This window comes from Molossus molossus, unplaced genomic scaffold (assembly GCF_014108415.1).
Source record: "Molossus molossus isolate mMolMol1 unplaced genomic scaffold, mMolMol1.p scaffold_m16_p_22, whole genome shotgun sequence".
NCBI classification, from domain to species: domain Eukaryota; kingdom Metazoa; phylum Chordata; class Mammalia; order Chiroptera; family Molossidae; genus Molossus; species Molossus molossus.
The window spans coordinates 25391668-25414864 of NW_023425358.1; the positions used below are offsets into that span (position 1 = coordinate 25391668).

Below are 23197 nucleotides of genomic sequence, written 5' to 3' on the forward strand. Positions count from 1 at the left end.
ATTCTCATGTTTGCTTTACAGATGAGGCATGTCACTTGGTGTGAAGAGGTGTCTTGCTCTAGTCACACAGCTGGTGGGTGGGAGAGGCAGGATTTGAACCCAGGTTAGCCTGCCTTCGGAGTCTATGCTCTTGCCTGGATGCCTCTGGAGGGTTGGTGACATCCATCCCCATGAGGGCTGCTGGGCTTTTCTCACCCAAAAACATGCCTGGTGTTTTTGCACATGGGATACCATGTGGCACCACCCACTGCCGGGAGGCTCTCAAGCTGGTCAGAGACTGGTCTTTATAAAGCGACAGTGTGGCCGCAAAACGTCCCTGGGCCCCCACTCACACTTAGAGCTCAGCCCAGACTCTTGAGCTTGGTGCTCAAGGCTCCCCATGGTCTGAGCCCTGCCCACTGCTTAACTGCGTTCCCGCCATGCCCCGAGCTCCTTTGCCCCCTCCACCCCAGGGACCTGCCCTCCATGTGCGCTGGTCCTCCTACCTGGGGTGACCTTCTGCTGCCCCTTCACCCGAAAAAACACTGACTCCCATTGAGACCTGCCACTCAGAGACCCTTACTTTCAGATCCGTACTCTTCTGAGTTCTCCCATTCCGGGACTTCTCACCCCCTGATCCACAAACCCCCTGACATTGTAACCCCAAGTCTGTGAGCTTATGTACAAGCGCTGTTTTCTATGCATATGTCTGTAATTTTCATCAGATTCCCAAAGAGATGCAAGACCAGATTAGACACAGGTTAGGAATAATCTGTGAAACCCACTGGTCCTGGGTTAACACCCCAGCTGCCGCTTACCAGCTGTGTGGCCCTGGACAAGTTGCTTAACCTCTCTGAACCTCATTCCTCTCCTCTGTAAACTCGATACAGATCTCCCTCATTGAACTGCTATGCGGATTCAGAGTATTATGTGTTTCAAGCAATGTCTGGCACATAATAAGTGCACAACAAATATGAGTTATTAATATTAATTGCTGTTCTATATCTTATACATACATCTGCTACAGGATTTATCACTGTCTATCTGGTATAGTGATTTAGTATGGTGATTATTTAAGTTGCTTTCTCCCAGGGGAGGCTCTGAATTCTCTGAAAGCAGGGACTCTGAATTATTTATTTCTGGATCCCAAGCATACACACAGTAGGCAAGAAACACATGTTTTTAAATGAATGGAAGAATGGGTGGATGAATGGACAGGTGGAGAGTTAGATGAATGAATAGGCTGTTACAGTTCAGATGGATGAGTGAATGGATGGATGGATTGATGGTGGATGGTTGGAGGGATAGGTAGATTGATGGATGGATGAAGGAATGGATGATGGATGGGTGGATAGATTACTATAATGGATGAATGTAGGTGGACTGATGAATATATTAAAGGGTGATAGATAGATGGATGGATCGCTGGATGAACAGATAATTTGACCCCATAGGAACATGGATCTTGGGCTGTTTTGTTCACTGATCTATTTCAAGTGCACAGAACAATAACTAATGCATAGTAGGTGCTCAGTACTTAGTTCCTGAATGAATGGGGAGGCATATGGAAAATTGGTTGACTCTACCTTGAACCATAGTTAAACTGTCATGCAACTGTCTGGATTAGGAGGGACTGTTACCATTCAGATGACCCATTGGCTGGCAGTTGAATCCAAGTATGGACCAAGATTGTCATGAGGCCCCCTGCTGGTGTGAAAGTGAAACAACATCAGCCTAATGGAGTTTTCTTTCTCTTTTCTAATTTACGCTCTATTTTTCTCCTGGTGAGGATCCTCCATGTTTACTCTTACAGCAGTGGTTCTCCAACCTTTGTGCTCATTACCATCACCCAAGAGCACCTTGTTACACCTGTAGGTTTCCCCTCAACCAGAGATTCTGATTGGAGAAGTCAGGAATCTCTAAGTAGGCTTCCAGGTGATTGTGAATCCAGTGCTTCTCAGACCACACTCAGAGGATCGCTGTCGAAGGGTGAGCCACTGCTGGGCTGCGGCTTCAGGGTCGCCTCTGAAGTCCCCAGTGATGTCCAGACCATGGGGGGACAGGACAGAGTCAAGGGCAGTGGTTTTGCATTTGGACCATCCTCGGTTCAAATCCCAATGCCACCACTCATCATTTGTGTGGCCTCGGTCTCCCCGTGTGTAAAATGGGAAAGTAGTTAACTCCCATAGGAAATGGGAAGAATACATAAGATGATACACGCGGAGGACTTGGCACAAAGCAAGGCATACTGTAATGAATGGATATGTTGCTAAATAAGCCTGTTTCCCTCTTCTTCCTTGGATAAAGGAGAGGGACCGTGGATTTGATCTCTCCCACCACAATGTGACCCCTGTGGGCAAGGGACATTTTTTTGTTCACAATTTTCTCTCCAACACCTAGAATAGGACCTACTACCTATAGTAGCTGCTCACTAAATTTTTATTTAAAAACAAAAAATGGCTTGGCCAGTACGACTCAGTGGTTAAGCGTAGGCCCATGCACCAAGAGGTCACTGGTTCGATTCCTGGTCAAGGCACATGGCCAGGTTGTGGGCCAAATCCCCAGTGGGGGGGAGGGGGAGCATACAGGAGGCCACCGATTGATGTTCTCTCTGTCCCTCTCCCTTCCTTTTTTTCTAAAATCCATAAAGGAAAAAAATTAAATTTAAAAAGATTGAATTTCATCTGGTTCAGTATCGGTCAGGTCCAGCAGACAGTTCAGCAAGGATCCGGGGTGTACTTTTTGAACTTCAGGTAGCCCACGAATCAGTGTGTTTGACACATATGTAGGAAGTGTGGGACATAAGGACCTGCGGCTGTCCAAGACAAAGCTTGTCCCCAGACCAGGTCCCAGTAGGGTTCAAGCCCCCAAATTCCCCATGTCTTTTAAAGGAAAAGGAAAAGACTCTGTCCAGCACTGCAGGGTGCTTCCGGCCATCGGTTTACTCCCCTCTCTGGACTCTGCATCGCCCCTTGAAAATGTGCAGGAACCTTGGAGCCCGGGCCTCGGCGAGGGAACTCCTTACGCTGTGCTGTTTTCCAGGTGGCAGCCCTGAGCCTGATGCCTGACCCGATGGAAGCCCACCAGCCGCTGGTTCCCCGAGGTGGACACACCGGGCTGGGCCCCAGCTGGGACAGACGCCAGAAACGGCCTCAGTGAACCGATCCAGCCCGCCAGGCCTGCGGGCGAGAAGGGTGAGCAGTGCCCTGTGGCTGCCGGTGACCTGCAGAGCCCTCCTCCGATTGCTGCGGTCCAGGTCCTTCGGGAACTCTCCGAGGCGAAGAACAAGATGTAGGAAAATGGGACCAAATCCCGGGTGTCCCGAGCCCCAGAACGCCTTTTGTGGCCCAAAGCAGCTCAGCGTGACCTCGGGAGGGCTGGAGAGCCCTGTCCTCGGTTCTCCCGGCCTCAGCCCAGCGCTGGCCTTGCGCTCGGGCTCCGGTCTCGGCGGCGCCCTCCGCGGAGGGAGCCTGGGGAAGGGAGCCCCTGCCGCCCAGCCCCAGCCAGCCAGTCCGGAATGATCCCGACATGGCCAAGCTGTGGTTCAAGTTCCAGCGGTACTTCCGCCGGAAACCCGTGCGTTTCTTTACCTTCCTGGTGCTCTACCTGACGGCGGGGAGCCTGGTCTTCCTCCACGCGGGCTTCGCGGGCCAGCCCGCCGTGCCCCAGAGCCAGGCCAGCGCCGCCGTCGGGGCCCCGGCCGAGGGCGCAGAGCTGCCCTTCCTGGGCGACCTGCATCTGGGCAGAGGCTTCCGAGACGCGGGCGACGCCGCCAGCATCGCCCGCAGGTACGGACCCTGGTTCAAGGGCAAAGACGGGAATGAGAGAGCCAAGCTGGGCGACTACGGAGGCGGAGCCTGGAGCCGGGCCCTCAAGGGGCGGGTTGTCCGGGAGAAGGAGGAGGAGCGAGGTAAGCAGGGCGCACCTGGCCGGGGGCGCAGAGAAGGGAGGGGGGCTGATGGTGGTGTGCCAGGCTCAGAGTGCAGTGTCTAAGGGGAACCAGCCCTCACCCCTGTGGCTGTAGATACCCAGCAGGTTTCACTGTCACCCTCATTTCAGAGGAGGAGGCTGAGATTTAAGTAGCTTGTCCAAGGTCGCACTGCTTGTCAACAGGCAAGCGTGGCTTTGACCCTCACGTCTGTCACAGGTCCAAGTCTGACCCTCCCCTGCAGCCTTTTCCAGCCCTTGTTAAATACACCTGAGGTGGAAGCAGCCAGCATTTATTGAGCATTTACTGGATGTCAGGTACTCTTCCGAGCAGTTAGCATGGGCTGAATTACTAGCACAACTCTCTGTGGAAGGTGCTATTGTTCCCATTTCAAAGATGAGGAAACTGAGGCACCAAGAGCCCAAGGTTACATAGCTAGTAAGTAGCTGCTCCACCCCATTGCCTCTGAATCCACCCTGCTGGACCCCTTGGTGAGGGGACGTGGGGGACAGCATGACTCTGGGCACATTTTCTTAGCCTTTCACAGTCAAAAAGGGCTTTTCTTTGTGAGTGTGTTAGCTTATTTGATTTTTCACTACACCTCATGGACTTGAGCAAGGAGTGTGAGCCTAGGCCCAGTTAACAGATGTGGAAACTGAGGCCTGAAAAAGTGAAGACACTTGCCCAAGGCCACACAGCTGGTAAGTGGCAGCGCTAGAGTCCAAATCAGATCCCTCTGGGCAGAATGCGTGGCTCTAGGACTGTCTCCCAGAGTCTGTTGACATCTGCTCACATGACCAGCTTGCTGGGGAGGGCCCCGCCCAGCCCCTGCTGTGCATGAGATTAACATGAATGGACATTTCCAGAGACGGGGCCAGATGGTTCCTAGGCTCCACTGCCGATCAGGACAGAAGGAAACCCTCCTGAGCCTTGGTGTTCCCTGCCACGTGTCACATCCTGCTGATATTCCCCTGGTGGCAAACCCCTTCTCCCACCGTGGAGAGAAGCAGCATGAATGGGGGGACTCATCCCGGGGAGCACGGTCACCTGCTTCAGTCACATCTCCTGAAAGTTCAATAAGACAATGGTTATGAAGACATCTAGCACGATGCCCAGCACATAGTAGGTTCCTAGAGATGATAGGGAATTCTCGGGGGTCTACCCTGGGAAGGGACCCCGTCTTGTAGACACAGGTGAGGTGTGAGGAGCTACATTGGTGGGAAACAATGTGATGCGACTTCTCACTACCATCTCCGCTCACCACTCGAAACCTCATCTGCCACTATGCAAGCCCCAGAGTTTGTCACAAGCCTGCACCTTAGGATATGCTCCCATCATGCTCAGGAGAAACTCCAGAGTCCCCATCATGGCCCATCTCTCTAATCTCATCTTGTAACTCCCCACCCCCCTCACCACACCTTGCCCCCCTGTCCTTCTTGCCGATCATTGAACACGCCAAACCCATGTCTACTTCAGGAGCCTTATATAGGCAGGTCCTTCCATCTGGGATGCTCTTCCCCTACATCTTTGCATGGCTCCCTTCCTTCAGGTCCCCAGTGAAATCTGGCCTTCCCCTAGGAGTGTCACAACCACATCCGCCAGTTTCATTTTTGTCACAACACTCATCACCACCTGCAGGCGTCCTGTTTGTGTGTCTGTTTCCTTGTTTAGAACCTGCCTCCCGAACCAGACTGTCAGCTCCATGAAGGCAGGGGTAATGCCTGTCCTGGTCGCTTCTGTTCCGCCAGCACCTGGCACGGCACCTGTCACAAAGGTGGTGCCCGGTGCCTGCTTGTGGAATGCATGTATGGTCGAATGGGCAAGTGAATGAATGGCCACCCCCTGCCTGGAGCACCTGCCGGGGCTAGCACTGTGCTTCTCCGCGTCTCAGCTCACCTGCAGGAAATTGTCCCCGCCCCCGCCCACAGACTTGATGGACTGTCCTCCTCTCTGCTCCCCATCACGGCCTTTATACGAATGGTAAATGCCTGTGCTGGTCAAGGTCCCCTGACAAAATACGAATTCCTTCTGGCACATTTGATCCCTATAACAACAGTAACACCCCTCCATTTGTCATGAGAACGGAAAGCCCCAATTATTACCACTTCCTGATCACTTACATCATGCCAGCCACTGTCCTCTTTGCTCTTCATATGTTATTTGAATGCAGTGACATATGTCGAATGCTTATTACATCTCCTGGCTCATAATAATAGGCCGCTTCATAGTTGCTGTTATTAGTTGTAGCAATAATAGCTAATATCTATCGCGAGGCCGTGTTTCATATCCTTAATGATCACAACAACTCAAAAAGTTAGAGACTTGGTGTCATCCTGTTTCACAGACGGAAAAAACTGAAGCTCAGAGAGAAGTCACTTACCCCAGTTACACAGGTAGCCCGGGGAGGAACTGAGGTTTGAGACAAGGTTCATTTAACTCCAAAGCTTGTGAGCTTTCTTCTATACCTTGCTAACCCCCGAGCCCCCAGAAATCGTACATAGTTTATAAAATGTAAAGAGAGCGAAGGAAGAGAAAATAAAGAAGCCGGAGCTCTCTACAGGCAGTCTTTGGAATCAGGCGGCGTTATTAAGAAAATGTACACCCAGCCTGTCCTTGATTAACTTATTCAGAGTTCAGAGAGGAAAGACGACATATTAGATTAACGCTAATAGAAGCGAGACGCTTCTCTGACCTGCCGCTAACCACGTTTGCTCTTCCTCTAGGCTGCCTAGGGCTCCACGTGATGCGGTGATGCTGATGCAGGACTGAGGCTCTAAAGGATTCAGAGCCCAGCAGGAGGAGGGGGCTGGGCTGGGCTGGGCAGGAAATCTGACTTCGTGGGTGGAGCTGGCACCTGCCGCGTGTCAGTCACCTTGCTAGGTCCTTTGCCTCCCCCTGCCTTGAAAGAGACCTGTGCTTTAGCAGTCACGTCAGGGTTCAGATCTGCAGCTCGCTGACTGTGCAGCCGTGGGCAGGTCACCTCCCCTCTCTCAGCCTCAGTTTCCTCTTGGGGAAAAACTTCTGAACAGGAGACAACCCCGGTGACGATTACGTAGGTAAATGAATGGTGGCTCCTGCGTGTCAGGCACTGTTCTAAGCCTTTGCATTTTTTGCATCGCATAATTTCCATAGCAACCCAGTGAGGTAGCCGCTGTTACTAACTCCATTCTGCAGGGAGGACACTCAGTGCCAGAGAGGGTAAGTAACTTGCCCAAGGTTACCCAGCTGGAGGAGGGGTAAACCAGTATTTGAACCTATATCACCTCACTTCTCAGTGCACGGAGACTCCTCAGCGCAGTCTGGAAAGAAGTAAGGACTTACTAGGGGCAAGCGATGAGTATTGCTTTGGGAATTCTGCAGAATACAGAAGAGTGCAGAGGTGGCGTGACTTGCCTCAGGGGACACAGCTAGTCGGGAGCAGAGACAGTCGCTAAATCTGGTGTGATTTTCCAAGTCTGTGCTGTTTCTGTTTTCCCCAAATTACAAAGGGGAGGGGGCTGGGCCTGAAGGAGGACATGGGGGGATCAGTCTGCATTTTTGGAAGGGACAGCAGTGTACCCACTTCGTCTCCTCCAGCTGAAGATGCAGCCTCTGCTGCATATTGAAGGTGTGGTCTGTGTCAGGGACTTTGCATTCATACTCTCTGCTTCAGCCTCATGTCAGGTGGAAATTTGAGCCCCTTTCATATATGAAGAAACAGCAGCTCAGAGAGGTTAAGTAACATACCCAATGTCACACAGCTGCTAAGAGGCAGAGCAAACTCCAGGCTAATTCTTGTCTGTGTCCAAAGTTCTTATTCTTAGCCTCTGAGCTGTACAATCCCAACTCTGTTCATTCATTCATTCCATGCTTACTGCACACCTCCTCTGTGCCCCCCACAATCCTGAGAGGTGGAAACACAGAACCATTCAGGCAGTTTTTTCCTCTGAGGAATATTCACAGCCTCCTGGGGGAAGGCAGGCAAGTAACAAGAAAAATCATTTTTTAAATAACTTTTTCCTGATTATCCAAGTCACACATGCTGGTTGTAGAAAAATTAAAGTGCATAGGAAAAGAGAGAGATGAAAATGAAAATGGCCCCGAGTCCCACCATCCAACACCGGCCACAGTCAACACGGTTAGTGTATTAGTTTCGGTCTTTTTCCTTTTCGTGTTTGTTTCCGAAGCATGTATTTTCCCCATTACAGCATTTATACATTTTAGTTAAGTCTTCTACAGTGAGCCTATAAATTATTTTGAATTTCAAGAAGTAATAGACTGTACTTGGGAAATTGTTTAGAAAAGTGTTACAGTGCAATGAGCCAGGGGACGCTAGGACCCCAAAGGAGGGATCCCGTTCAGTCGTGGGGGGTGCATCATGGCTGCCTTCCTGGAGGCGGAGATCTTTGAGCTGAGTCTGTAGATCTGAGTCTTGACCCAAGTGAAAGCTGTCCCTTCTACCCCAGTGAAGCCTCCTTATGAGCAGGAAATGTCATTTCCTGCACGGGGAAATTTAGCACTGAAGTGTCATTTTTCAAATATATTTTATTTTTATTGATTGATTTGAGAGAGAGAGAGAGAGGAAGAGGGAAAGAGATTGATTTGTTGTTCCACTTATTGATGTATTCACTGGTTGATTCTTTTTTTTTCTTTATTGATTTTAGAGAGAGAGGAAGGGAGAAGGAGAGAGAGATAGAAACATCGATGAGAGAGAACATCAGTTGGCCGCCTCCTGCATGCCCCGCATTGGGGATTGGGCCCACAACCTGAGCATGTGCCCTGACCGGGAATCAAACCAGCAACCTCTTGGTGCATGGGTCGATGCTCAACCACTGAGCCACACCAACTGGGCCACTGGTTGACTCTTGTACGTGCCCTGACCAGGGATCAAATCCACAACCTTGGTGTATCAGGACGATGCTCTAACCAACTGAGGTACCTGGCCAGGGCCTGAAGTGTCATCTTGAAGGATCACCTTCCAGATGGCAGAGACTCCACAGCAGGAAAATGACTATTTCTTGAGTCTCTACTCTGTGCCAGGCCAGGTGCCAGGCTCAGTGCATAGGTTAATCTCACAGAGTCAGTCTTAGCCATACCCGCATTCTGGGGCTGGCAAAACAAAGGACCACGAACCAGGTGGCTTCAAACAGCAGAGATTTAGGACCTCACAGTTCTGGAGGCCAGAAGTCCAAAATCGAGACGTTGGCAGGGGCATGCATGCTCAGAGGCGCCGAAGGCTCTGGTCCACGCCTTTCCCCTGGCTGGGGTCGCCAGCAACCCTTGACAGTCCCTGGTGTAGCCCATACCTTCTGCAGTCTCTGCCTGTTTCCGTGTGGCATTCTCCTCCCGTCTGTGCCTTCGGACAGTCATCCTCTGTGGGTAGGACACCCGTCGGGTTGGATTGGCACCCACCAACTCCAACATGACCTCGTAACTTAATAAATTACATCTTCAGTGACCCTGTTTCCAAATAAGATCACATTCTGAGTTACTGGACTTAGAACTTCAACAAACCTTTTTTTGGTGGGGGGGGGCACAATTCAACCCATATCACCTCATTTTTGTTAATCCTCATCCCATTGATTTTTAGAGAGAGTGGAAAGGAAGGAGGGAAGGAGAGAGAGAGAAACATCAAGGTGACAGAGACACATCCTACACTACCCCCAGCTGGGGCCAGAGATTGAACCTGCAGCCCAGGTACGTGTCCTTGCCCAGGGATCAAACTCGAGACCCTTCGGTGCACAGGCAAAGCTCTAACCACTGAGAAACCCTGGCCAGGGCAACTTCTCTATTTTTATTCTCGCTTTTAAAAATATATTTTTTTATTGATTTTTTTAGATAGAGAGAAAGGGAGAAGGGGAGAGAAATAGAAACATCGATGACAGAAACATCGATCGGCTGCCTCCTGCATACCCCACACTGGGGATCAAGCCCGCAACCCCGGCATGTGGCCTGACTGGGGATCGAACCAGCACCTCTCAGTCCACAGGACGATGCTCAATCCACTGAGCCACACCAGCCGGGCTGTTTTTATTCCCACTTTTCGAGCAGGAGAAGAGTAGCTCTGGGAGCTTGAGTAATAAATAGCCCAAGGCTACTGCTGTGCCAGGATCCGAACCCAGATCTGGTTGACTCCAAAACTGTTCTAGTACACGCTACTGCCTCCCGTTTGTGAATCTACTCAGACAGTAAATAAAAGGAATACAAATTAGTCATGGTTAGCTACCCTTTTAACAAATTACCTTTATTGCAGAGAGCAAATTTTCTTGGAGGGGAAGATTTAACTGAAGCAAAAGAAAAAAGTCAGGGAAAGAAAAAAACCTCATGAGGAAGGCATTTTTCCAGATGCCCAAGCTCACCCCTTGCTGGTTTCTGGGCTTGAGATAAATAGCCCGGCTGGGGAGACTTTGCCATCTCAGCAATATTTGCATTGTTGGTGAGACGCACTGATGGCTTGTGTGGACTCGGCCATTAATCCACCCTCAAGTGGCCTGTGATTTTGTCTGTCTTACCTCCCTGGCCTCCCCTTCTCTCCGAGGATTTCTGCCACATGGCAGGATTTGAAGCTGGGGCTCTGGGAAAATGACTGATGCAGGTTGGTGGTAACCACACCGGTGAGCTCAGCGGGAGGTAGAACTCCAGGGTCAGGGACGACGGTTGTGACTGTCACAGGCTGTACTGCAGCATCAGTGAGGAAGGCGTCACTAGCCCTTGCTCAGGACAGGGAAAAAGCCACCTCAATGTCCATATCTGACCAGGAGAGCTCAGCCCGTTCGTGAGTTCACAGTATGTAACGTGCCTGGGTTTCTCCAGAGAATTAATGAAGGGCTGTTCATCTTTGTATCCCTCCTATTGGCAGACGAGGAAGCGGAGGCTCCTCTGTCCATGCACCAAGTCTTTGAGCACCTGTTGCATGGGACATCTCAACCTGATTCCTGGCCTGGTGGGAGGGCTTGGAAGGGGGTGCAGCAGCACTTAAAAGCCCAGGTTTGGGGGCACATGGACCTACAGTGGAAACCCAGCTCCTCTTCCAAGGAACCATCCCTCCCCCAATCTCCCTCTAGAAGTTCTCCCTGGTGAAGATGGAGATGCCCTCCTACCAAGCTGGGACTAGTGTGGTGCATGGAAAAAAAAGGATTAGACAGGCCTGGGCATGGGTTTGGTTTAAACCCTCACAGCTGGACAGACCCAAGCCCCTTAGCTTAAGAATCAGCATATTAATCAAGGGGCAGACACCCATCTTGAACCCACTTAAACTAAAAAAGAAAATGTATTGGGACTTGTCACCAAACTATGGAAGGGGCTGGATTTTTAAATGAAGGATTTCTCTCTTCTCTGCGGTGTCTGCCTGAGCCTGGTTCTTCTACACAGAATGACTGTGGTGCCAGGGACTGTGGCTGCTGGTGGCTCTGGGCTCACAGAATGCCAGCGTCATATCCCAAGGGAGACATATCCCAAGGGAGACAGACCCCTGCCCCAGCTTTGATTGATAAGGATCCAAAGAATGAGTCGTGTCCTTCCCCAGAGCAATGCGTCACTGGCTGGTGGCAGGGACAGTAGGACTGGCCCTGCCAAGGTCAGTGTCTTCCATGGTCAGGGTGGGTGAGGCCCATTGATAGAAAATTGAGAAGAGGGGTGCTTTACAAGCACAAATAGCACATCACAGTCCACCCCTTCACTCCACGCTGTACGTGCCTGTGACCTACACTCTCATTCCTGTTAATCTGATTATTAAAAATCTCATCTAACACAGTCCACTTCCCCACTGATAGCCAAACGCACCTACCTCGCTGTAAGGCAAGGCTGCCCCAAATCCCAGTACATCCAGCTCCCAGCCTGCATGTCTGGGGCACAAGCGCGCCTCCCCATCGGGGGTCAGTGTGGCTGCTTGCGATCCTGAAGCCTGTGGGCCCAAAGCAAGTGAAACCTCCCCAAACGCAAGATGGCTGGAAGACAGACCTGAGCCTCCCTTTTCCGTGAGACACAAGCTGGAAGAACATGGGCAGGTTACATAGCTTCTGATTCCACTTAGGAGAGGAACACGCAGCAGCGAGTGTGGTTACCCGTCAGAACGTACACCGTCTGCCAAAACTAAGATCAAGTCTAAGGGAGACACGTAGCAGTCACTGGGATCAGCTTCCGCATCTGTGAAATGGGTTAATAAGAAAGGTTTTTAGCCCTGGCTGGTTTGGCTCAGCGGTTAGAGCGTTGGCCCGCAGACCAAAGAGTCTCGGGTCCAATTCCAGTTAAGGGCACGTATCTCGGTTACGGTTCTGTCCCCAGTCCTGGTTGGGGTCATGAAGGAGGCAACCAGTCGATGTATTTCTCTCTCTCTCTCGCTCCCTCCCTCCGCCTCCCACTTTATTTGAAGATAAATGGAAAAAATATCCTCGGGTGAGGATTTTAAAAAAAATTTTTTAAAGGGTTTTAGTGTTGAATTTTTCAAAATTAGGCATGGCCCATAGTAAAGTAGACAGCACATGATAGGTGCTCAAAACATGAGACTTTTCCCTCTCTCTCTCTTCCTCTCTTTCACACACACACACACACACACACACACACACACACACCTGTTGATCTATGACAAAGACCTCACGCTGCCAAACTATTGCTCCCCCTTCTTCTCTCCCCCTCCTCCCAGCTTCTACCTCTTCCTCCTCATCTCCTTCCCACTGTCCTTTGTCCCCCTGCCTCCTGCTCCCTGTCCTCCCCTCCTCCCCTCCTGCACCGCATCCTCGGACACCCTGTCCTCCAGTGAGCTACGAGCCGAAGCCGGTGAGAACCCCTCACCAACATCGCACGGACATTCCCCCAGCTCAGGTGTGAGCGTCGTCCGTGCCCCAGGTCACAGGGCACGACTCCCTCTGTGACAGGAGGGATGCACGTTGTTGAACAAGCACAGTGACGAGACGTGGGCTTCTCCAGGGCTGTCACCAGGGAGGTGCTATTTCTTTTAAAACATGGACTTTTCTTGGTATACCAGACCACCTCTGTCTTTCTCGAGAAATTCAAGGTGACGGAGGTCGAGGCGCATCTCCAGCGGGCTGACAAATCCCGCGCTTAGCAGGGCGGCGCTGAGGGACACGAGGGAACGAGCTGCCGTCCTCTGCCAGACCCTGCTCTGCCCCACAAGATGGGGGGCGCGAAGCTCACAGTTTCAGGGGTTTGACTTTAACTCTGGCCACAGAAGGGTCCCCTCCTCTGCCTTACCCTTTGGACTCCACTGCCCTTGGGGACCAGGTTCTACCAATCCCCATGACTTCCCGTCTCTCTTGCCTGCTTTTCTGCTCAGACAAAGGAGTTGGTATCAAAACGTCAACAAGACCACACAGCCAAGGCACTCTGCTTACACCTGTCACCTTTCAACCCCTGCTGAATCTAACTTTTCCCCTCTCCCCAAAGCCAAGTACATTGGCTGCTACCTGGATGACACCCAGAGCCGGGCCCTGCGAGGTGTGTCCTTCTTCGACTACAAGAAGATGACTGTCTTCCGTTGCCAGGACAACTGTGCGGAACGGTAGGGCCCCCATGTTCTAGGCCCCATTCGTGGCAGACCCCTCAGGTCCCCGCCCATGCTGTTCTTTCCTTTCCCGTGGGAGGGAGTGATGGCCACAAGGAAAAGGTGATTCGAGGGTGTGCGTGCATAAGTGCATGTGTGTGCATGTGCACATGTGTGTGCATGTGCACGTGTGTGCGCGCGAGTGTGTGTACACACGTGCATGCAAATGAGCAGGACTTCTCGGGAATTGGTCTGTGGGGGCTGTGGTTGTGCAGCTGTGTGAGACTGTGCCCGGACGTGAACTTACAGTGTACCGAATGCAGGGGAAGCTGGTCACATTTGTGAGCCTGTTGCCAACACATAGCTGTCTGTCAGTATCGGTGGCTTTGTGAATATGCAGGCACAGGTGTTCATGCGCATGCGGGTGTGAATCCGTGGGCAAGAGGCTGGTGAGATGTCCTGGGAAAGGTGAGGTGGGAGCCTGGGGGTCAGGGGTACTTAGTGCTCTCCCAGCAGAGAAACCCTTGGTTTTTGTCCCAGGGAAAAACACTCACCTGTATAGACCATGTTTTTTCATTGAAGAAAATGGTATTTAGATTAGATCATACCCTGGGGAAGGGAGCTGACTTTCCAAGAGTAGATGCGGCCCCAAAGGACTGGTGAGCAGGGATGGGACCCTCGGTCCAGGCCTGGGCACCAGCATCGCTGCCCGGGGGCCGTGGGCTAAGCTGACCTGCTCCTCCCCTTGTGTCCCGGGTCCCCTGACCTGGGGTGGTTTGTGAAGAAGCCGCTGACATGTTCACCTCCAGACTCCAGCCGGCTGGCTCGGAGGTCACAGCTCTGAAGCACTCAGCTGCGTGGTCAGAGTGGGTGACCAAGGGGCTCTTCCCTCTGGCCCTGGTCAGGAAACACTGTCCCTTCTGCACTCAGCTTCCTGAGTACCCACTGTTGAAGCCCTGAGCCCAGGACCCTCTCTGTCTTGGGGAAGACTCTGAGCCTTGATGATATCACTTCATTAATTTATTTATCGGACTGCGGGGAGACAGAGGTGAATCCCACAGAGTCCACGCCCAGCCCAGACGAAGGGACAGGAGTGTAAGCAGAAGGCAGTGTAGTGAGACGGGGGTTGCCGTGGAGTAAACCGCAGCCTGTGGAAATGCAGACAAGACCCCAGCCTGCCTGGGGTGTCAGGGGAGATCCCTCAGAGCAGGTGACAGCCAGGGGGAGCTTCAGAAACCAAGTCAGATCAACTCGGGGAGTTCAGTTCAGCTCAGCAAATGTGCTGGCTGCCCACCTGTGATTGCAGGTGCTGGAGATGCAGAGATGCATCTGCCACAGCCCAGCCCACAGGGGGCTCCCCAGCTAGTCGGGGAGACAAGGGCATGAACAGACTTGGGCAATAGAATCGCAATTATTAGTGAGCACTTGTCTATGCCAGGCACTGTTCTCAGAACTTTGCAAATATTAACTCTTTAGCCCCCACAAGACTGATGAGGTAGGAGTGTTATGATCCACATTCCAGAGGAGGAAACGGTATGGAGACAGTGAGTGATGGGTGCTGGGCTGGAAGTGCTGTGGAGGCGCAGGGGGGTCGCAGAGTCGGAGGGATGGAGCTCAGCTGCTCTGACTTTCACGCCCAGCTGCACATTAAAATCACCTGGGAACTTTCTTTTACTATTATTATTTTTAAAATCATTTTTACAATTTTTAAATGACAGTTGGCACACAATATTATATTAGTTTCAGGTGTGCACCCCAGTGATTAGACATTACATAACTAGGTAAGTGATCATCCCAATAAATCGCGTACCCATCTGACACCATGCATAGTTCTTAGAATAGTATGGACTATATTCCCTGTGCTGTACTATACAACCCATAACTATTCCGTTACTACCAGTGAGCACTTCTTAATCCCTTCACCTTTTTCACCCAACCCCCCAACTTCCCTCCCATCTGGGAGATGTCCATCAAAATGTTCTCTGTAGCTGTGAGTCAGTTTCTGTTCTGCTCGTTCCTTTAATTTGTTTTTTAGATTCACTTGTTGATAGATATGTATTTATTGTCGTTTTATTAGTCATATTTTTTATCTTTTTTTCCTCTTCCTCCCCCTTCCCCTCCTCCTCCCACTCATCCTCCTTCTCAATCCTTTAAAATTTCATGTAGTACTGGTTTGGTGGTAATGAATTCCTTTAGCTTTTTCTTGTCTTGGAAGCACTTTATATGTCTTTCAATTGTAAATGACAGCTTTGCTGGGTAATTTTGGTTGTCAGTTCTTGCCAATCCCTTCTGGCCTGCAGAGTTTCTGTAGAGAAATCAGCTGACAGTCTTATGGGCGCTCCCTTGTAGATAACTAAAGGCTTTTCTCTTGATGCTTTTAAGATTCTTTGTCTTTAACCTGTTGCATTTTGATTATGATGTGTCTTGGTGTGGGCTTCTTTGGGTTCATCTTGTTTGGGAGTCTTTGTGCCTCCTGGACTTGTCTGTCTGTTTTCTTCACCAAGTTAGGGAAGTTTTCTGTCATTTTTAAGTAGGTTTTCAATTTCTTGCTCTCTCTCTCTTTTCCTTCTGGTATCCCCGTGATGTGAACATTGGCATGCTTGAAGTTGTCCCAGAGGCTCCCTGAGCTACCCTCATTTTTTTTTTTTTTTTTTTATTCTTTGCTGTTCTGAATGGGTGTTTTTAATCTCCTTATATTCCAAATCGCTGTTTTGATTCTTGGCTTCATCTACTCTACTGCTGATTCCCTATAAATTATTCTTCATTTCAGTTAGTGCATCCTTCATTTCTGACTGGTCCTTTTTTATGCTGTTGAGGTTCTCCCTTAATTCATCTCATCTTCCCCCAAGTTCACTGAACATCCTTATAACTGCTGTTTTGAACTCTACATCTAGTAGATTGCTTGTCTCCATTTTGTTTAGCTCTTTTCCTGGAGTTTTGTTTTGTTCTTTGATTTGGGATATTTTTCTGTGTGTCCTCATTTTGGCTGCCCCCCTGTGTCTGTTTCTATGTATCATACCTGTTGTGTCTCCTGGGTTTGGTAGAGTGACCTAATGTGCTAGGTGTCCTGTAGGGTCCAGTGGCACAGCCTGCCTATTCACCCAAGCTGGGCACTCCAGGTAATCCCCTCGCCCCCATGTGAGCTATGTATACTCCCCTGTTGTAGTTGAACCTTGATTGCTATTGGCACTAAAATTGGAGGGATTTTCCCCCAGGCCAATCGCTGCAAGGACTGGCAATGACCACCATGGAGGATCAGCTGTGTGGGGGCCACCCCATGGACCAGGTCTTCAGTGGAGGTCTGGTGCCCACTCAGTCCACCCCTTGAGTGTGTCACTTGTGGAGGTGGTTGGGTGGTGCTTTGACATGATCTGAAGCTGTCTACCAGGTGCCCTGGCTCTGGGGCCTCCCAGGAGGTACAGGCCAAGGTCAGCCCCTGCCTGTGTTCTGCCTGGGGCCAGCCGGTATGAACTGCAAAGCAATCTGCCAGTGGCTGCTACTTGTGCTGGGCTTCAAGGTGCCCAAGAGAGGCCAAGTGAGAACCAAAGTATCTGCCACTAGTGCCAGGCCTGGGACCACTTAGTGAGAGGTACAGGGCACACTGAGGCCAGATGCTGCTTGTTTGAGAGATTTTAGGGAAGTCTGAAACAGGAGCCAAGACAGGCCGTTTGTATGGATTTGCCGCTGGAAACAGCTTGGGTGGATATAAAGTTGCTGGAGTGGAGTCTCAGGGCATCACCAGGGCAGGGCACACAGTGCGAGCCAGGTTGATGGGGACCCAGATACGGTGCCCTCTTGACAGCTCTGGAGGGGGGCAGGGGCTCATCAGAGGAACAATCACCTCTTCCAGCACTTCTGTCGGGGAGAAAGCTGTCCCTGCAGCTCTTGCCTGATGCCGGACACTTCATGTGGAAGGACCCGTTCCTGGTGCCTTTCACGCTGTGGCCCAGTCCTGGAGCTCAGAGGGAATGAGTCTCAGTCCATGAGTGGCCCTTTAAGAAGAACCCTGCGGGGGGCCTGGTGTGGGGATGGGACCCCTCACTTCTCAGGGGAGCCTCTGCAGCCAAGATATCTCTCCCAATTTTTATCTGCCACACATGGTGTGGGACCAGCCTGTCCCGTGTCTCCACCCCTCTTACCAGTGTGGATGTGGCTTCATGTCCTTCGTTGTAGGACTTCCATTCAGCCAGCTGTCAGGCAGTTCTGAACGATGGGTGTTCTGTAGTTGTATTTCTGATGTGGTTGTTGGGGGATGGGAGTACCGCATTTACCTACGCCATCATCTTGACCGGAAGCCTCACCTGGGGATCTTGAAAAGCTCTCGCTGCCCAGATCCTACCTGGGCCAGTTAAATTAGACCCCCTGGAAATGGAGCCCAGGTGTGGCATTTACAGATATGTCCCCCAGGTGAGTCTACGTCATCTAGATGTCTCTGGGTGCAGTGGAAGCCACTGGGGGTTAGGCAGTGGAGAGGGCCTCGGCACACCCCACACTTCTCACACGCCCCGCACGGGGACAGCCATCTGCTTCATTTTTGAGAGGTCCTCTGGCGACAGCAGTGAGTCAGGGTCAACAGGTCAGAGGTGTGGAGGTCCGAGTCTGGGTGGGCTTATCTCTCCAGCCCCCTGAAGCTCAGAGCGAAGGTGCGGTTCTCACGGTTCCACCTGCACGACCAGTGTCCTGCCAGCTGCTCCCTGGGGAGCCCGCATGCTCTGGACAAAGCCCCAAAGGCCACTGTGGGCGAGAGGGCTGAGCGGGCTGGTCCTGGCCCCTCCCTCTGTCCTGCCCCCGGAGCCAGAGCCAGCAACTTGTGTGCTGAATGGATGTCCATGAAGAGTCCTTTTCAGAAAAAGATTCCACAGCTATGGGGGAAAGAAGGTTGAAAACCCGTGGTGCCTGGATTATTTTTGTCTTTGGGGAAGGAATATTTTATTTGGCTGGATAAGCGACTTCGGTTTTGACATCTTCCACAGGGGTGCGAGGGTCCCCGCCTGTTCCCCTTGCTCCAGCTCCTCCCCAGGGACAGAGCATCACTCCTGGGAGATGCTCCCTGGAGAAAAGGGGCTGGACTCTGCGGGCATGGTTGGCTCATAGCCTCAGGCAGGGAGTCACAAGAGAGTGAAGTGGGGCAGAGGTACCACTGGACGTGAGGTGTGAGTGTTGTGTGTGTGTGTGAAGCGTGCCATGTGCTGAAGGCATACACAGGTGGGTGTCAGTATGGACATGGCGTGTCTATGTGCATAGGCATATGGGGTGTAAAACAGGCGGGAATGAAGGCAGGTGGGTGGTCCCTATGGGTCCTGGTCCCCAGAGCCCTCCCATCCCGGGTCTCCACGCTGGGTGAGGCTCCCTGTCCCCAGGGTCTGTGTGGTGGCAGCTGCCCTGGCCTGATGGCAGCCTCCCCCAGGGGCTACCTGTATGCCGGGCTGGAGTTCGGTGCCGAGTGCTACTGTGGCCACAAGATCCAGGCGACCAACGTGAGCGAGGCCGAGTGCGACATGGAGTGCAAGGGCGAGCGGGGCAGCCTGTGCGGCGGCGCCAACCGCCTCTCCGTCTACCGGCTGCAGCTGGCCCAGGAGTCGGCCCGCAGGTGTACGTGAGTTGGCCCCGCCCCTCTCTGTGGCTCCTTCCTTGCCCAGCCGGCCCTGGCCCTGGCCGGCCTACCTGCATGTCTGCCCACCCCTTCCATGTCTCCCCATCACTCCCATGCCCTTGGCCACCCTCTGAGGCCGCTGCAAATCCGGCCTCAGACTTGCCTCCCACTGCACCCCACGCAGAGCCCTTGGAATGTTTCCACCTGCCTTCTTCTCTCCCACCCTGAACTGCCTCCTGGACCGCCCACCCCTCATTTGCACCCATCTTCCTCCTTAAATCAAGCTCCGTCCTGAGCTCCGCCTGTCCTTTCTGATTTTCTGAAAGCAGATCGTCTCTGACGATTATGACAGTGATGGTAACAATGACAACAGCAAACAATGCATCCTTTTCTAAGTGCCTTTCATGAAATAGTACATCTAATTCTCACACTGATGCTGCGCGTGGGCATTATTATTCACCCACTCCCATTTTACAGATGAGGAAACAGGTGCAGTGTCGCATAAATAGCAGAGAATGTAAACCAACTCCGGAGCCTATGCCTTTAACGCTCCCAGAGAGAGAATTCATTCCTTGACGTCAGTGCGTCAGTCCTGTTGGAAAAGTCTGTGGTTTCCGGCCTGAGGGAGGAAGGAGGGTGACCAGGAGAGGACAGGAGCCGGCCCTCTGCTGTGGACACTGCGTTGCTGTGCTCTCTCTCGATGTTTAATAGCAGTTAATATCTGATTATCCAAGTCTGCTGCGTTTCAGGCGCCACGCTAAGTCCACTGCGCTGCTGACCTCATTTACCTTCCCCACCACCTTTCCAGGCAGGGACATTACCGTCGCGAATGTCATGGCAAGGAAACCGAGGCCTAGTGAATTTAAGTAAACCTGCCCAAGGCCACACAGTCTAATTAAAGGTGACCTTCAGACCTGGATAAAGAGCTACTAGCAGTGACAAAAGACGGAGGGCTGGGCTCCTCCTGGTTACCCCTGGGCGGCCAGCACGGGAATCCACCACCCATCTCTAACCCTGGGGCCAGCGCTTCCCAAACTTGAATGCACCAGTGAACCCTCAGGGATCTTGTTAAAATGCACATTCTGATTCAGCAGGTCCAGGTGGGGTTCTGCATGTTTAAGGAGCTCCGAGGTGATACTAGGCTGGTGGCCCAGGGACCACACTGTAATAAATAAAAGGCTGTAGACCCCACAGAGCTGACAAGGCCCGTCCAGAATGTAGGCTTGCCCACACATGTGGGCTTGGCCAAATGTCATGCCTGTCTGCACGCAGAGAGAAGTCCCTTCCATATAAATGCCGTTGTTTATAAAAACTCATCCTTGGCTTTCTCGATAACGTGTTCTGTTTTTCCAATGCTCTGTGTTCAAACCCCGTTCAAGCTTTGCTGTGCTGTAGGGTCGAGGGTGCTGCCAGTTTGCAGAGGGGCCGATTTCTGCACAGGGATGTCCCATCCACCTCTCCGTGGGTCTGAAGGCCCAGCTGGCAGGGGACACAGGCGGCATGTGAAATCCAAGGTGGCGAGTGTCCACACGGCCAATTCCTGCTTTGGCCACTCGTGTAATGAGGTTTTAATCTGATGGCAGATTTATCATCCTCATCACTGAATCCTTTATGCCAATATTTTTGTTATTTTGATGATGGCTTTGACCATCTGAAGAGATGGCCTTAGTGTCATGGGTATTTAGAGGGAAAGTTGCTGCCACCACGACATCCTAGTGGCTGAGGATGAGCCAGATAACAAGGATTGGGCTGTGTGTGTCATTAGCCAGATATCAGCCAGGCGTCCTTTTGGTTAATGTTTAGATTGGACATTTCTCTTCCCTTCCCTTCCCTTCCCTTCCCTTCCCTTCCCTTCCCTTCCCTTCCCTTCCCTTCCCTTCCCTTCCCTTCCCTTCCCTTCCCTTCCCTTCCCTTCTCTCTCTCTCTCTCTCTCTCTCTCTCTCTCTCTCTCTCTCTCTCTCTTTCTCTCTCTCTCTTATACACACTACTGAGATCACCTGTTATAACAACATGCTCATAGATCATCAAAGACTTTTCAATAAGCTGAAATATGAGTCTCAACACACAGAGACAACTAAACAAGGGCATGTTTTGACCTTGTAGAAGTAGGAGGGCTGGGTGGTTGCTGGCAAGCACCCCCTAAGGTGTCTAGTGGAGAGACAGACCCAAGGCCACGGGGGGTATGTACAGGAGATTGTGGGGACTCTGTCAGCAGGAGCCAAGAAAGCAACACTGAAGCAGAATCCTCCTCTAAGGAGATTTCTAGGTGAAGGGAGAGCCATGTATTCTAGCCATGAGCAAAAGTGCAGGGTCAGCAAAGATCAAGTGTTGACTGCCATGTTGGAAGTACCTTCCTTGTTGACATCCCATTTATAGTTTTGGAAACTGAGACCCAGAGAGTAGAAGTGGCTAACCTGAGCCTCCTTGGGGAAGACTCATAGAGGAGGGCTGTTTGACTGGGGCCTTGAAAGACACATAGGATTTTGTCTGGAGGAGAATATCCAGACTCAAGACAAGTCGCCAAGAGTTGGGAGAGAAATCTAGGCAAAGGGAATAGAGTATGCAAATTCTAGAGGTAATTTCAGGAAATGATGGGCAGGCATGATTTTCCCAGGGCCACAGTGCCTCTTAGGGACTGAGAACCCCGCTCTCTGATGTCCGGAGTGGGAGCTCACTCAACAACAGTGCTGTAGGCACCTGAGCTCTTGTATTGGATTCAGGACCCCATTCCTCTCTTTTAGGGGAACTCCTTGGCTCTACCTTAACTCCTTTCTCCCCTAACACCTGATTTCTTCTCTGCCTTGTTGCCCGACTCTAAAAAATACAGAGTTCCCAATTTATTTGCTCTGACACAGTGGTAACCCTGGCTTCTCATTCCTGGGATCTGATTTCTACACAAATAAATGAGAAGGGGAGGCTTGCAAGTCACTGGCCCATGACACTGGCTTGTATTCCATCGGTCAAAGAAATGACCTGCTACCTCCAGGAAGCAGGATGGAAACCAGATTCCATTTGGAGAGTCATTAGCTGGTATTAACACTGTATCGTAATTGTGTTTCCCTGAGCAGTGGCACAGAGCTCTTAACGATTGTGAGGATTCAAAGGAGGTTTTGTTATCTTCCAAACACCACTTAAGCGAGTGGGGGGCATCTGCCTTCCATCGGGAGACGCTGGAATGCTCCTGTGTAGCGAGAGAGTGAAAAGGTTGGCAGACCACATGCCCACAGGCACCCTCCTGTTCTGCCTTGACACAGACTCTCAGGGCTTTGTTACGAAAGAACCGAGAAATGGACTTCCTTCTTGGTTGGATTACATTTTTCACAGCAGTTTGCTAAATGTGTCAGCAATTGTAGCTCTCCTCCCAGGGGCAGAGACCTGCTGGTGATTTGAGAACATTATGGCTTTATAGGATGTAGCAAGAAATACTCTTTGCCTGAAAGATTCTTGCAAGATTTGTGTGGCAAGATTCATTAGAACCATGTTGAACAGAGACCTGTCAGGCCCGTGTGCAACTGTCCGTGGTGCTGACCAGCCTAGAGCGCTGCCTCTGGTCCCCATGATTGCAGACCACCCCTCCCAGGGCTCAGCCTTTTTCCTCTTGTTTTTCCTTTTCTATCTTGGTGAAAGTATTATGAAGCTTGCACTATCACTGTAAAAAAAATAATAGATCCTTGACTTATGGTTCCTAAAGTCACATAGTGGATTTTGTGTGCCATTGTTAGTTCCGGCATTTATTTTTATTTTTATTTTTATTTTTTTTTGCTCTTCCAAAGTTAGAAGGGGCATCTTGTTCACTGCTTGTGTTGTGCTCACTGATACTCCATTCTAACCACTTCTGCTGAGAGGAGCCTCGGATGGTCATGGCAAGTCCCATATTGATGGATAGACCGTCAAGCTCCTTCTATGCCAGGCCTGGAGGCCTCTCCTTGCCCTTGATATTTGTCTGGGACTCCTGACTCTTATAATTCATCTGGTCTTCATGAATTATGCAGTGCAGACCAAAGAGATGAGAACCAGAAGTTTTTTCTCCTTCTCCCTCGTGATGGGGAGAATTAGTTACCATTTTCCCCGACGTGAATCCAGGAAGACCAGGGGAGCAATGTGGGTTCTGAAATCGGGCAGACGTTATTTCCATCCTCTCTCACTTACTTCCTGTGTTGGCTTTGGCCACGCCCTGTATTCTCTTTGAGCCTCAAATGCCTCATCTGTAAAATGGGGG

General features: G+C 51.2%; 1 protein-coding gene across 1 annotated transcript in view; it reads left to right on the forward strand.

Annotated features, from left to right (window-relative positions):
- The first annotated feature begins 3444 nt into the window (after window positions 1–3444).
- The window catches only part of WSCD2 (WSC domain containing 2), a 38361-nt gene continuing 18608 nt past the window's right edge, over window positions 3445–23197 (forward strand). The window contains exons 1-3 of the mRNA XM_036276968.1: window positions 3445–3889; window positions 13289–13403; window positions 18793–18977. Of these exons, the coding sequence (XP_036132861.1) occupies window positions 3508–3889; window positions 13289–13403; window positions 18793–18977 (682 nt within the window). The 5' untranslated portion in view covers window positions 3445–3507. The remainder of the gene's footprint in view (window positions 3890–13288; window positions 13404–18792; window positions 18978–23197) is intronic.